Source organism: Rattus norvegicus, chromosome 12 (assembly GCF_021556685.1).
Source record: "Rattus norvegicus strain SHRSP/BbbUtx chromosome 12, alternate assembly SHRSP_T2T, whole genome shotgun sequence".
Taxonomy (NCBI): domain Eukaryota; kingdom Metazoa; phylum Chordata; class Mammalia; order Rodentia; family Muridae; genus Rattus; species Rattus norvegicus.
Window position 1 is genome coordinate 6,602,753 of NC_141545.1, and position 13,116 is coordinate 6,615,868.

At 42.0% G+C, this 13,116-nt stretch overlaps 1 protein-coding gene and 1 pseudogene across 23 annotated transcripts in view; one reads left to right on the plus strand and one right to left on the minus strand.

Moving 5' to 3' along the window:
• Pds5b (PDS5 cohesin associated factor B) overlaps window positions 1-13,116 on the plus strand; it is a 140,473-nt gene that overhangs the window by 41,938 nt on the left and 85,419 nt on the right. For 21 of the 23 annotated variants that reach the window (XR_015633951.1, XR_015633949.1, XR_015633952.1 and 18 more), the window contains 2 exons: window positions 8,321-8,447; window positions 12,413-12,616. Coding sequence is in view for 14 of the 23 variants with exons in the window: in XM_087578197.1 (XP_087434323.1) it covers window positions 8,340-8,447; window positions 12,413-12,616 (312 nt within the window). In the remaining 9 variants the exon portion in view is untranslated. 23 annotated transcript variants of the gene reach the window in all.
• LOC120096119 (small nucleolar RNA SNORA17) lies at window positions 366-457 on the minus strand (annotated as a pseudogene).

The following is a 13,116-nucleotide window of genomic DNA, read 5'->3' on the forward strand; positions in this document are numbered from 1 at the left end:
TCTCCCTCAGTGCCCAGGTGAGCGGTGACACCAATTCTGCACAGCCCTCAGATATGCCATGTCCTCAGGTAACATAGTCTCCAGTCTTCATTATGCCCACATCCTTCTGTCTCTCTTTCTCTTCCATTTCCCCACCACCACTTACTTGTTCCTCCTAGTATGTCCACTGTCTCTGAGTGGTCTTGGGAGTCCCGTGCCCCACCCAAGTGGCTTATTGCAAGGGTCATCTGTCTCAGGCTTACTTCTGCCCAGGCCTGTAGTCCCAGGCAGGGTTCCTTTAGTCTCTGGCTTGTTCCTTGTCTTGGGAGCCCATTCAGGCCCCTCGCACCAGATTGGTGGTTGTTTCAAGCTCACATTTTTCAGGGAATGTTAGGCTACACCGAGTGTAGACGCCCAGCCCCTCTTCTCTCTGCCACCTACTGACGCACGTGTGACATAGCAGCCTCACTGGGACAGGTCATATCTGACTTTTTTTTGTGAACGCTGGGGATCAAACCCAGGTCTTCATGCTTATGTCACAAGCACTTTAACTGCTTGACATGTTTCCTCAATTTTACATTCATGTCTTTTTTCCCCTTTATTTCATGTGTATGGGTATTTTGCCTGAATGTTTGGCTTGTACCACATATGTGCAGCAACTGCTGAAGCCAGAAACAGGCAGTGGTGAGTGGATCCTCTGGAACTTGAGCTAGAGACGGTCATGAGCCTTCATGTGGGGTTGGGGATTAAACCCAGATTCTCTGGAAGAGCAGCCAGTGCTCTTTAGTGCTGAGCCATTTCTCTGTCCCTTGCATCACATTTTTAAAAATTAAGCATTTAAACTTGGATAGCATAAGCGGTCGATATTAAAATATTGTATGGTCTTTTCAATAAAACTTTAGAATGAGGTTTAGACCTATAAAATAGAGCTGCCCTTTAGGATTTATGACTTAATTTTCCTCAAGATAAGACTTTCCCACCATCTCTGTTAGAACCAGGGATACATTTTATACATTGCTCACCATTGTATTGGTGTGTGTGTGTTCACTTGTGTGCTCTCGTTGGAGCCAGAAGCTTATGTTGGATCCTTTCCTCTATTGTTCTCCATGTGGTATTTCATCAGGTTCTTGTTGAAACTTAAGCTGAGTGTTTAAGCTGGATTGTCTGTCCATCCAGCCCCTGCATCTGTGTGTGTCCTTCTTCCCAGTGCTGGGCTACAGGTTTGTGTCAGCATGCCCAGCCTCTGGAGATGCTGGGGAGACGTGGACCCTTATGCGTATGCAGCAAGCGTTGAACACATGGAACAGACTGTTGATTTAGCTGCTCTGTGTTGTGTCTGTAGTGTACACAGTGGGTAGCTGCTCTGTGTTGTGTCTGTAGTGTATACAGTGGGTAACTGCTGTGTGTTGTGTATGTAGTGTACACAGTGGGAAGCTGCTCTGTGTTGTGTCTGTAGTGTATACAGTGGTTAGCTGCTCTGTGTTGTGTATGTAGTGTATACAGTGGGTAGCTGCTCTGTGTTGTGTATGCAGTGTACACAGTGGGAAGCTGCTCTGTGTTGTGTCTGTAGTGTATACAGTGGTTAGCTGCTCTGTGTTGTGTATGCAGTGTATACAGTGGGGTAGCTGCTCTGTGTTGTGTATGCAGTGTACACAGTGGGAAGCTGCTCTGTGTTGTGTCTGTAGTGTATACAGTGGTTAGCTGCTCTGTGTTGTGTATGTAGTGTACACAGTGGGTAGCTACTCTGTGTTGTGTATGTAGTGTATACAGTGGGTAGCTGCTGTGTGTTGTGTCTGTAGTGTATACAGTGGGTAGCTGCTCTGTGTTGTGTCTGTAGTGTATACAGTGGGTAGCTGCTCTGTGTTGTGTATGTAGTGTATACAGTGGGAAGCTGCTCTGTGTTGTGTCTGTAGTGTATACAGTGGGTAACTGCTGTGTGTTGTGTATGTAGTATATACAGTGGGGAGCTGCTCTGTATTGTGTCTGTAGTGTATACAGTGGGGTAGCTGCTCTGTGTTGTGTCTGTAGTGTATACAGTGGGTAGCTACTCTGTGTTGTGTATGTAGTGTATACAGTGGGGAGCTGCTCTGTGTTGTGTATGCAGTGTATACAGTGGGGTAGCTGCTCTGTGTTGTGTCTGTAGTGTATACAGTGGGTAGCTACTCTGTTGTGTATGTAGTGTATACAGTGGGGAGCTGCTCTGTGTTGTGTATGTAGTGTATACAGTGGGGAGCTGCTCTGTGTTGTGTATGTAGTGTATACAGTGGGGAGCTGCTCTGTATTGTGTCTGTAGTGTATACAGTGGGTAGCTACTCTGTTGTGCATGTAGTGTATACAGTGGGGAGCTGCTCTGTGTTGTGTATGTAGTGTATACAGTGGGGAGCTGCTCTGTGTTGTGTATGCAGTGTATACAGTGGGGAGCTGCTCTGTGTTGTGTATGCAGTGTATACAGTGGGGTAGCTGCTCTGTGTTGTGTATGCAGTGTATACAGTGGGGTAGCTGCTCTGTGTTGTGTATGTAGTGTATACAGTGGGTAGCCACTCTGTGTTGTGTATGCAGTGTATACAGTGGGTAGCTGCTCTGTGTTGTGTATGTAGTGTATACAGTGGGTAGCCACTCTGTGTTGTGTATGCAGTGTATACAGTGGGTAGCTGCTCTGTGTTGTATATGTAGTGTATACAGTGGGGTAATAGAGGACATTCCACCAAATCAGTTTTCAGATAATATTTAAATGGCTTGCTTTTCAGGAACAAATAATTTTCTAGTCATTTCCTCTTTTTTCTGTTAAAATACTTTTCGCTCTTTGGGTCAGCATCGTAAGCCATTGCCCGAATCCCTTTTCATATCGCTGTTTCCTAAACGGGCTGTCTTCCATGGTTCTCCACCTGAGAGTTGCAGCCCTTTCATAGGGGTTGCCCAAGATCATTATGATTCACAACAGTAGCAAGATTAGTTATGAAATAGCACAAAAGTAGTTTTATGGTTGCGGGGGGGGGGGGTTGGCCAGCACGAGGCACCGTATTAAAGGGTTGCAGCATTAGAAGGCTGAAAACCCCTGGTTTCTTCCCCTGTCTAATCTGCGCTGCACAGTGGCTACATTTTTCATGCCTGTCTACCTCCACCCCTGCCTTTAATGACAAATTCTGAATCTGCATTGCAGACTTGATATTTCTCTAAATAGTTGTCATTGATTCAGCAAGTACTTTCTGAATACCTACTACTACTAATGCTCATCATGTAGCATAAAGTCATGCCTGTCCTTGTCTCAGAAGTCTATGATTTGGTAGAGATGGAAGTCTAGTGAGTATACTACGATAATGTGCCATTTCACTAGGCTCAGGATAACTAGGTGTTGGAGGAGGGCCTCTTCTGCTGGGTGGGAGTCAGGGTGAGTGACCATGTACACTTAATGACTCTCGGGTTCATGGTAAGTACGTCCAAACTGCTTAGAATACCACGGCTTGTAAAGATTCAGTGCTGACTCAGGAACCTGCCCCATTGTTGGCTCTTACTGTTTTCATTTTTTAAAGATTTATTTATTATATATAAGTACACTGTAGCTGTCTTCAGACACACCAGAAGAGGGCATCAGATCCCATTACAGATGGTTGTGAGCCACCATGTGTTGGCTGGGAATTGAACTCAGGACCTCTGGAAGAGCAGTCAGTGCTCTTAACCTCTGAGCCATCTCTCCAGCCTTACTGTTTTCATTTTAGCTTCCTTTTCTTTCCTGTACATTTTGGGAGCATCACCCTAGCCTTCAGTGACAAGCCTGAACCGTGCCAGTCTTTTCTCTCACTGTTATACATTGCCTTTCACCATCATACTTTCTAGAAATGCCACCATTTAAAGTCTCCTTCCCAGGCTTCCTGTTTGCTCTTTCTGTTACTGTGATTTCAGAGTCTACTGTGGCTTGTTGTTGACAGCTGTTTCTCGGTAGACTCTTGAGTCCTTTTTATTCATCTCCCTCATAGTTACTGCCGAGATGTGTGTAAGAAACTGGTACACGGCAACTTGAGTTCCCAAATACTCGAGTACGCATATTCTGTGCTGTCTACCCTTGAACAGCTCATCCATGCTGACTCTTAAGCTGCAGGCTTTGTGCGTTGTGAAGTCAGCTTCTTTAGTAATCATGCTCCCGGGAGCGCCTTGTCCGAGGCTTTGATGCTTACGCTGTTTGTTCAAAGGAGCACACCCTTGAGCGTGGGTCTTGGCAGATAGTGCTTACTCTCTCTTCACATTCTTCTCCATTTGGCTTGATATCTGATTACCAATCCACTCACCATCACTAATGTTTGTGTGAAGTACGGCAACAGCAGTGCGTCTTGCTCCATCCTGACTGACTGATGCTGTCTTTCTTCCTCCGTCACTGTCTGGTTCGTGCTTATGAGTCTGTTAGTAGACCATCTTATGTCCCCTTGGATTGTTTTCCCTCCCCAGACCATGTTGTCCAGATCACTTTAGCTTTCTATTGGGTTTTAGTATTTGCTAGAACCAAGTCCATTCACTGTTTTTAATTCCTTTAATGTCTCGGTATTTGGGGATGGATGGATGGATGGATATATATAGTCTTCCCCATATTCTCCTTTCTCCCTTTCCTGTTTCCTTTCTGGTTTTGCTCTTTTCATACTTAGTTTTGTTTTTTTTTTCCAAAGATTTATTTTAGTTATATGAGTACACTGTCACTGTCTTCAGACACCAGAAGAGAGCATCAGATCTCATTACAGATGGTTGTGAGCCACCATGTGGTTGCTGGGATTTGAACTCAGGACATCTCGAAGAGCAGTCAGTGCTCTTAACTGCTGAGCCATCTCTTCAGCCCAATTTTTTTTTCTTTTTTCTTTTTTTTCGGAGCTGGGGACCGAACCCAGGGCCTTGCGCTTGCTAGGCAAGCTCTCTACCACTGAACTAAATCCCCAACCCCTCCAGCCCAAATTTTAAACATTAAAATACAGTTAGATCATTCCTTCTCTTCCTTTCTCTCCCACCTCCTTTGTCACCCAACAGCCTCTACCTCCGCTCCCTCTTGAAATTATGGTCTCATTTTATTGTTATTGCTACACACACAGATCCCTAAATGCATGGCTGTCTTTCTGTTTTTTTTTGTTTTGTTTTTTAACACAAAGCCTCATGTAGCTCAGACTAGCCAGGAAATTGCTACTTCTCAGACCAACCCTGGACTCAGGTCTCTGTTTCTAGGATTTCAGGTGTGTTTCACTATGCCCAGCTGTCATGTTTCTACCACCAACCCCAAGTCGTCCTCGATTGCACCTGGGCTCCATTCACTGAGCTGCACCCTCACTTCAGAACCAAAGCTCGATTTGATGATTGCATTGAGTCTCTAGTCTACAGGACGCTGTAGTTCTGCATTTCAGACTGCAGTATCTTTTCAAATAGATAGTTTTCATAATTACCTCAGGCTTCATCGAAGGTGAATCTTTCCATTTTGTTTTTCTGTGAAACTTCTTTGTTGTTTCTATGACTAAAAGTTTGCTTTTTTTACACTTGAAAAACTTTCATTTTTAAATATTATAAACAATGTCACAGAAATAGTATTTTGAACTTGTCACCATCCTGCACCTGCTCCTCTGAATACTTACATACTTAGAGCAAACCCAAGAGGTTGACATGGGTGCAGTACTTGGTGGTAGGTTTTTGTTTTTGTTTTTGTTTTTGTTTTTGTTTTTGTTTTTGTTTTTGTTTTTCGGAGCTGGGGACCAAACCCAGGGCCTTGTGCTTGCTAGGCAAGCGCTCTACCACTGAGCTAAATCCCCAACCCCGGTGGTAGGTTTTTACATAATGAACTCTTGAAACTTTTTGTTTTGCTTTTGTTTTTTTTTTGAGACAGTTTATTTGTATGTCCCGGACTGTCCTGGCACTCGTTCTGTAGATCAGTCTGGCCTTAAACTACAGAGATCCGCCTGCCCCTGCCTCGTGAGTGCTGGGATTAGCGGTGTGCACCACCACCCAGTGCATTTTGTGTTTCTAATTTATGTGCACCACTACCACTCAGTGAAGTTTTAGTTTTAAGTTTACATATTATTGCCTGCATGCATGTATGTGCAACACTTTGTGCCCAGTGCCTGCAGAGACCAGAAAAGGACACCAGATCCCCTGGAATTGGAGTTAAAAACAATTGTGAAGTGCTATGTGCGCTAGGAATTGAACCTGAGTTCTCGGGACGAGCAGCCAGTGCTTGTAACTTCTGAGCTGTCTCTCCAGATCCCCTACGCCTCAGATTTTGCTCATCATTGTCTGCAGTATCTGTAGTTCTGTGGTGTGGGCCCTGAGAGCAGTGGATTTCTACCTTCCTAATGCTGCAACCCTTAATACAGTCCTTGTCGTACTGATCCCAATCATAAAGTTTCTACAGTTACGAATCATGTTAACATCTGTGTTTTCTCGTGGTCTTAGGAGACCCCTGTGAATGGGCTGTTTGACTCTCAACACGGTTGCACCTCCCGGGTTGATAACCGCTGCTGTAGTTTCAAGTACGCACATGGCTGTCAGGAGGGAGTTGCCTTCTTCCTTACTTCTCCACCCACCTTTGTTTCCTTAAAGCTCCTCATCTGCTTTCTACTTCTAGAGTATTATTTTGAGACAGTTAAATAAGGAAATCATAACATGTGTAACCCTTTGGGCCTGACTCTTTCCTTTGTGCATAGTGACTGTTACACTACTGTGTACTTTAACCTATTAAAGACATTTGGAATGCTTTCACTGTGGGAATATTTTCTATAAGTGTAAGTTTTCATTTTTCTTAGAAAATGTCCAGTAGTGTGATTTCTGGCTCTGTGGGTTAAATACTTCTTTTTTTTTTTCATTTTAATAAGAAAGGGCCAGACTTCTTTTTACTGCTTCTATGCAGCCAGTGATCCGTGCCAATTTGCTTTTTCACAGTCTTGCCTGCTGTAGTGTCATTTTATTCCAGGCATTTGTACAGTGTGTAATGAGACCTTGAGGTTGAGTTTGTGTTCTTACAGACAGTGCTGCTGAATCTTCTCATGCACTTACCTGTTGCTTGTGTATTCTCCAAACATCTGTTCATTTCTTTTGACACTTTATGATTGTATTTTATGTATCAGAGTTCTACAAGTCACCTATCAGATAAGTGTTTTACATGTATTTTCTAACTTGACTACTGTTTTAACGTTGTAGAGCTTTCTCTGTATGGTGTAGAATTTTTATAGAGGCGTGTACTTCCATTAACTCCAGTGCTAATCTGTGTTATTGTTTGAAGTGATTGTTGGTTGACTCCACAGTTGTATTAATATACCAGTTTACTGTGCTTGATAGACACTTGCGTTTGTTCTCAATGCTTGTGAATGTCTTACGTGAGACATGTTTGCTTGTTTCTCTTGAGCACACACAAAGAAGTGGACCCAGGAACCCTGCACGCATGCATGCACACACAGACACGCACACACACTCACGCATGCACGTATATAAATATGATGTGCTGCGTATGTTGAAGTTTTCTTGAATTATTCCTGTAATTTTGAATTTATTGTCTTTGGCTTCTTGAATCTGTGATTGCTGTCTTATGATATGTGCATTTGTGTGGCCTGCTCAGTCGTCTGTGGGTCTCAAGATAGACCCCCTCCTCACGTATTTAGTTCTGTGTTTCTCTGGTTGTGCCCTGGATGATTTCTTTTGTCCGAATTCTGATATCTTTGCTGTATGCAAATGAACTTGTCTCTCGAGCTTTTATTGGCTGCTGTTCTGCATGTCCAACCATTTGTTTTTTATAATTACTCTTTACAGATTTTCAGAGTTGTCTTTTATTTAAGTTTTTGATGGGTATAAATATTCTGTCCCTCTTGTCACACGTGAGCACTGAAACTGAATACTGTTTTTGTCCTGTTGGCAGATCACATCAGAGATAAGATGGATAGAATACTGTAGCGTTTGCTTTAATTCTGTGGAGTGTTGGGATTTTTTTTCCCCTAGATTTTTTTTCTGAATCATTTATGGCACTTTATTTTTTTTATTAAATAAGTATACTTATGTTAATTCTTTGAGAATTTCATGTAACTTGTTTTGATCAGATTTACCCTTGTTCCTGCCCCTACTTTGAACATTTGTTTGTTTATTTGTTTATTGTTGTGTGTTTTGTTGGGGAGAATTATTGCAAACTACACAGCTTGCTACTAATGAAATAAGAAGTCAGTTTGTTTGCCTCAGTAATTTTGGGAAATGTTCAGTAGAATACTTAGCAGTAGATGTCCAAATTGTTCTAAATTATGAGGCGGATACAGATCGTTCGGTAACATCTTATCTGTTACATTTATTATAGAACATGCTTGCTTTTAGTTTGTACCTAATAATTTTCTTCCTTTAGGGGTACAGACATTTCCATCATGGCTCATTCAAAGACAAGAACCAACGATGGCAAAATTACTTACCCTCCTGGTGTCAAGGAGATCTCAGATAAAATCTCTAAAGAGGAGATGGTGAGGCGGCTAAAGGTGAGTGGACATTGTGTGCTTCAGATTGCTGGGCAGTAGGTTGTAGCCCTTTCTGGTGGGGATCTTCATGGAGGGCCATGGAGCTTGCTTTGTTAGGGATTTCTTTTAAAGTAGCAAATGGCAGAGAGAGCTGTGGGAACAGGGCAGTAAGGAACAGTGGATCCTACTGCTCTTTGGAGAGTGATTAGCACATGTCCCATGATATTTTTGTTCTGTCTATTACCAAGTTATTTGTGCTTTCTTCACATTTGATGCCCACTACCCCTCCTCCATCAAATCTTCAGGTCTGGGAAAGGAAGTTTGAAGTATTTATAGGAGTCCTAGGCTATAGGTTACCTTCTGGTAGGTTATTTTTAGGGTAAGAGAGCGTGACTGTTAGTGTCTGTCTCTGCTTCTGGCACACTGTAATAAACCAAGATGGGCAGTAAAGCTTACAGGAGACATTCTCCATGACAGGGGTCTCTAGATTGTGTCTCACCTTTTTCTTCAGGGCATTAGGGGTCCCTGTGACAGCTCAAATGTTTAAGTACCAGTAACAGACAAGGTACAAAACAACAGATTTGTTACTCAGGATTATTGTTCTATTTAAGCAAAATTTTCCTTCTGTGTGGACACGTGTGTGTGTGTGTGTGTGTCTGTGTCTGTGTCTGTGTCTGTGTCTGGTGTGTTAACTAGACATTTGTTACAATTTTTTCATTTCTTTCAACTGATGCAAAATGTTTTACATATTAAAAATAATACTCACTAGTGGGTCACATGTACATTTTGTAATGTCTACTGATCTGCTGTTACTTATGTGATTGTCAGTGTTGGGAAAACTTGTCTTCATCACTAAAGTCTGGGAGCCTTACAGAACAGTAATATGTAAGGTTGCGGTATCATGTATGCATGTGTAAGGGACGCATACTTTTCTAAGTATGTCTACATTTTCTTGATCTGTTGAATTTTATGGAACTAATGTATTTCTTCCCTCAGGTTTACCCCAGGAGTGGTAGGCCATGCTGTCTATCATGTTTATGGGGAACGCTGTGAAGACAGAGCATGCACACACAAGCTGATTGACATTTAGTATCTTTATGCATACTGTTAGATCTCTTTAAGTTAGATGCCTCGTCTGAATTATAATCGGGGGTTCTCTGTACCCCGACTTAAGGCAGGTGTTGATGTGGAGCCTAGGCTGCTCTGGACCTCCATATGTAGCCCTCACTGCCTTCGAATTTATAATCTAGCCTAAGCCTTCTGAGCACTGGGATTAGTGATAGTTTTAGTGATTTACCATACTGTTTGAATACACAATAGTGAAAAGTTCCTGTTATCTGGGTCTGGAGCAGATTTGATGGTTTCATTGTCTTCATATTCAGTGTTGTGTACCCTCTATTACTGTCCGATCGTGTGTCCAGCAGCAAGCTGGCCAGTGCAGTCTTAGCTTCAGAAGAAGAGAAAGTAGAGTGAGTCGGGGATGATGATGCTTTTTGCTATTTACTCATGTAAGTTTTATGAATTATGACAATTTGTTAACATACAGGTTATCCTATAATTTCTGGGTTTTCCTATAACATTTTATTCAAAATAGACTTCATTTCCCACTCTTGCATAAAGAGATTATAAGGAAAATAACTAGTTCTGTGGACCTTTCTCTCTATTTGCCCTTGTGACTTTCATGGCGCAGAGGTGCTGAGAGCTAATGTCTTGAGAGTGTTGCAGTGGAAGTGTCAGGACAGCAGGCCTAGATCTGGGTCCTCTCACTTTGTGTTGGCTCTGTTGGATTTGGTATCAGGCATGGCAGAGCAGAGGGTTGTTCTCTGAACAGCATTGTCTCCCATGGCTGCTCCGGGAGATCCTAGGGAATACAGCATTTCTCACTTAGAGCTACAGGCCTCTGGTAAGTCAGAAGCCACAGGCCGTGATGCTCAGTAGCCCTGTTGAGAGGTTAGCATGTGCAGCGCCACCTAGTGGATACTGTATGGTTACCTTTCGTCAGAGTGAGGTCGAAACTCGTGTTCTCTCAGGTTTGACAGTTTTCTTGATTCTCACTTAAATAAAGAATAGAGATCATTTTGTTGAATTTTATTTGAAGTAAGGATAGTTGGAGAAAACCATTTCTACTGATATTAACCTTAGAGAAAACTTCATAGAATTTAAACTATATAATTTTTTTTTGCATCCCCCTTTTATAAAAATAATTGTGAAGACAGATCTGTTTCGTGCAACCTGTGTCTGCTTAACACATACCTGGATTATCTCGCTGAACCAATGAAATACCCATATCTTATTTCCTTTTACTGTGGCCTATAACATGCTTAGTGTGTGACTGTGACACTTAACTTATGTCATGGTAACTGAAGGTTGCATTTTTCTTTAAGAACACATCTTTGACATCCTTTAAAAAATAGGTTTATTTTTATTTTTCAATTATGTCTTTTTGCTTGGTATGAGCATGCAAATTCAGTGTCCCCAGAGGACAAAGGAGTCACAAGTGATTGTGAGCTACCTGATCTGGGTGCTGGCAGCTGAACTTGGGACGTCTGGAAGAGAAGCGCATGCTCTGAATGCTGACCCATCTCTCGGTCCCAGCAGTTTTTCTTGAATCTGTTTATATGGTCTTTTAGGGAGGCTGAAATAGAAAAATCACATCTGGAGCGGTTTAATGGCTAAAAGATATATTGTTGCTATGGCAAAGTACTTGACAAAAACAGTTTAAGGAAGGAGAGTTTATTTTGGGCTCACAGTTCAGGGTATACTTCACCATGACAAGGGAAGATCTGGTAACTGGTGTGAAGCAGTTGGTGCCATTGGACCCACCGTCGGTGAGCAGAGAGATGAACACAGCCCACACCACTGTTCTCTCATTCCACCAGGAGCCCGGGCCATCCACGTTCACTAGTGGCTCTCATGTCTTCAGGCAGACTTCCTGGAAACAGTTCTGTAGACAGACATTTCTGTAGATACATTTCCATGTGATTCTAAATCCATTCAGATTGTTAGGGAAGATTAACTATAACAGATAGAAATTTACATTTTCATACCAGGTGTTTTCTTTAGGATTAGATCAATTAGAAAAAAAAAAGAAAAATGTGTGCTTTTTAAGTTTATAGTATTTTTATAGTGAGACAAAAAGTTTCCACAGAGACAAACTGAGTAATGACCACTATATAGTGTGAATCCTAAACTAAGTCTGCTTAGACGATGTGTAGATGGATGACAGTCATTTCCTTTACTTTAAACTAGTGATTCGGGCTGGAGAGATCGCTCAGAGGTTGAGAGCACTGACTGCTTTTCCAGAGGTCCTGAGTTCAAATCCCAGCAACCACATGGTGGCTCATGGCTATCTGTAATGAGATCTGATGCCGTCTTCTGGTGTGTCTGAAGACAGCTACAGTGTACTTATATATAATAAATAAATAAATCTTTAAACTAGTGATTCTCATCTGTGTGGTGTGACCCCCTTTGCGGGGTCAAACAGCCCTTTCACAGGGGTCACTTAAGACCACAGGAAAACATGGATATTTGCATTAGATACAGCTCATAACAGTAGCAAAATTACAGTCATGGAGTGGCCACAAAAATAATTTTATAGTTGGGTCAACACAGCATGAGGAACTGTATTAAAGGGTCTCAGAGTTAGAAAGGTTGAGAACCACTGCTTTAAACATTGAGTGTAATGAGTTCTTTTTGAGGTGGAGTTTTGTTTTGTAGCCCAAACTAGACTTGAAATCATGATCCTACTGCCTTATCCTTTTGGTCTTTGTATTACAGGCATCTGCGGCCAAGCCTGGTTAAAATATTTTAGTCATATTTTAAAAATTGTTTACTCTCCATTTGTAAAAGGATCTCATTCTGTGTTTTTCTGGTGAACTTTTATTTTGAATGTTTATTTTGAGTGAACTTTTGTAAGTCCTGTAGCCTTTCATCTGACGAGACTATTTACAGGAAACATCTGACTATTCGATGATCTTTGTGTATAGATGGTTGTAAAAACATTCATGGACATGGACCAGGACTCTGAAGAGGAAAAGGAACTGTATCTAAACCTAGCTTTACACCTTGCTTCTGACTTCTTCCTCAAGCATCCTGATAAAGATGTCCGTTTACTGGTGGCTTGCTGCCTTGCTGATATTTTCAGGATTTACGCTCCTGAGGCTCCTTACACATCTCCCGATAAACTAAAGGTAAGTATTGAAAGGAAGTACTACCCGTCTGACTAAATCGAATGAGATATTAAGAGTTTCTTTGAATTCTGTTATATTGCCTGGACCAGACTTTTATTAAACTTCTGTTTCCTGGGAAAGTTACTTTTGAAATACAATTTCTGACCCTCGGAATGAGCCGATTAAGGGGGTCACACGCTGGTGCTGTACACACTTACTCTCTCTCTCTCTCTCTCTCTCTCTCTCTCACTCACTCACTCACTCACTCACTCTTCTCTCCAAAGGAATGAATTTATATTTATTCTGGAGCCAAATATGAATGCCTATGCCCCAAGACCACAGATTTAGATGACATTATCCAAATCCTGTGTTCTCTATGTGCTAACAGTTTGTAGTAATAGAACAGTAGAAAGACATTAAAATCAAGGCCTCTTTTTTTACATCCGTGTAAACACCAGGTAGATGGATTATAGTGGCGTGGAGAAGTCTCTGTTATAGGCCCATGGCGTAGTGGAAGCTTG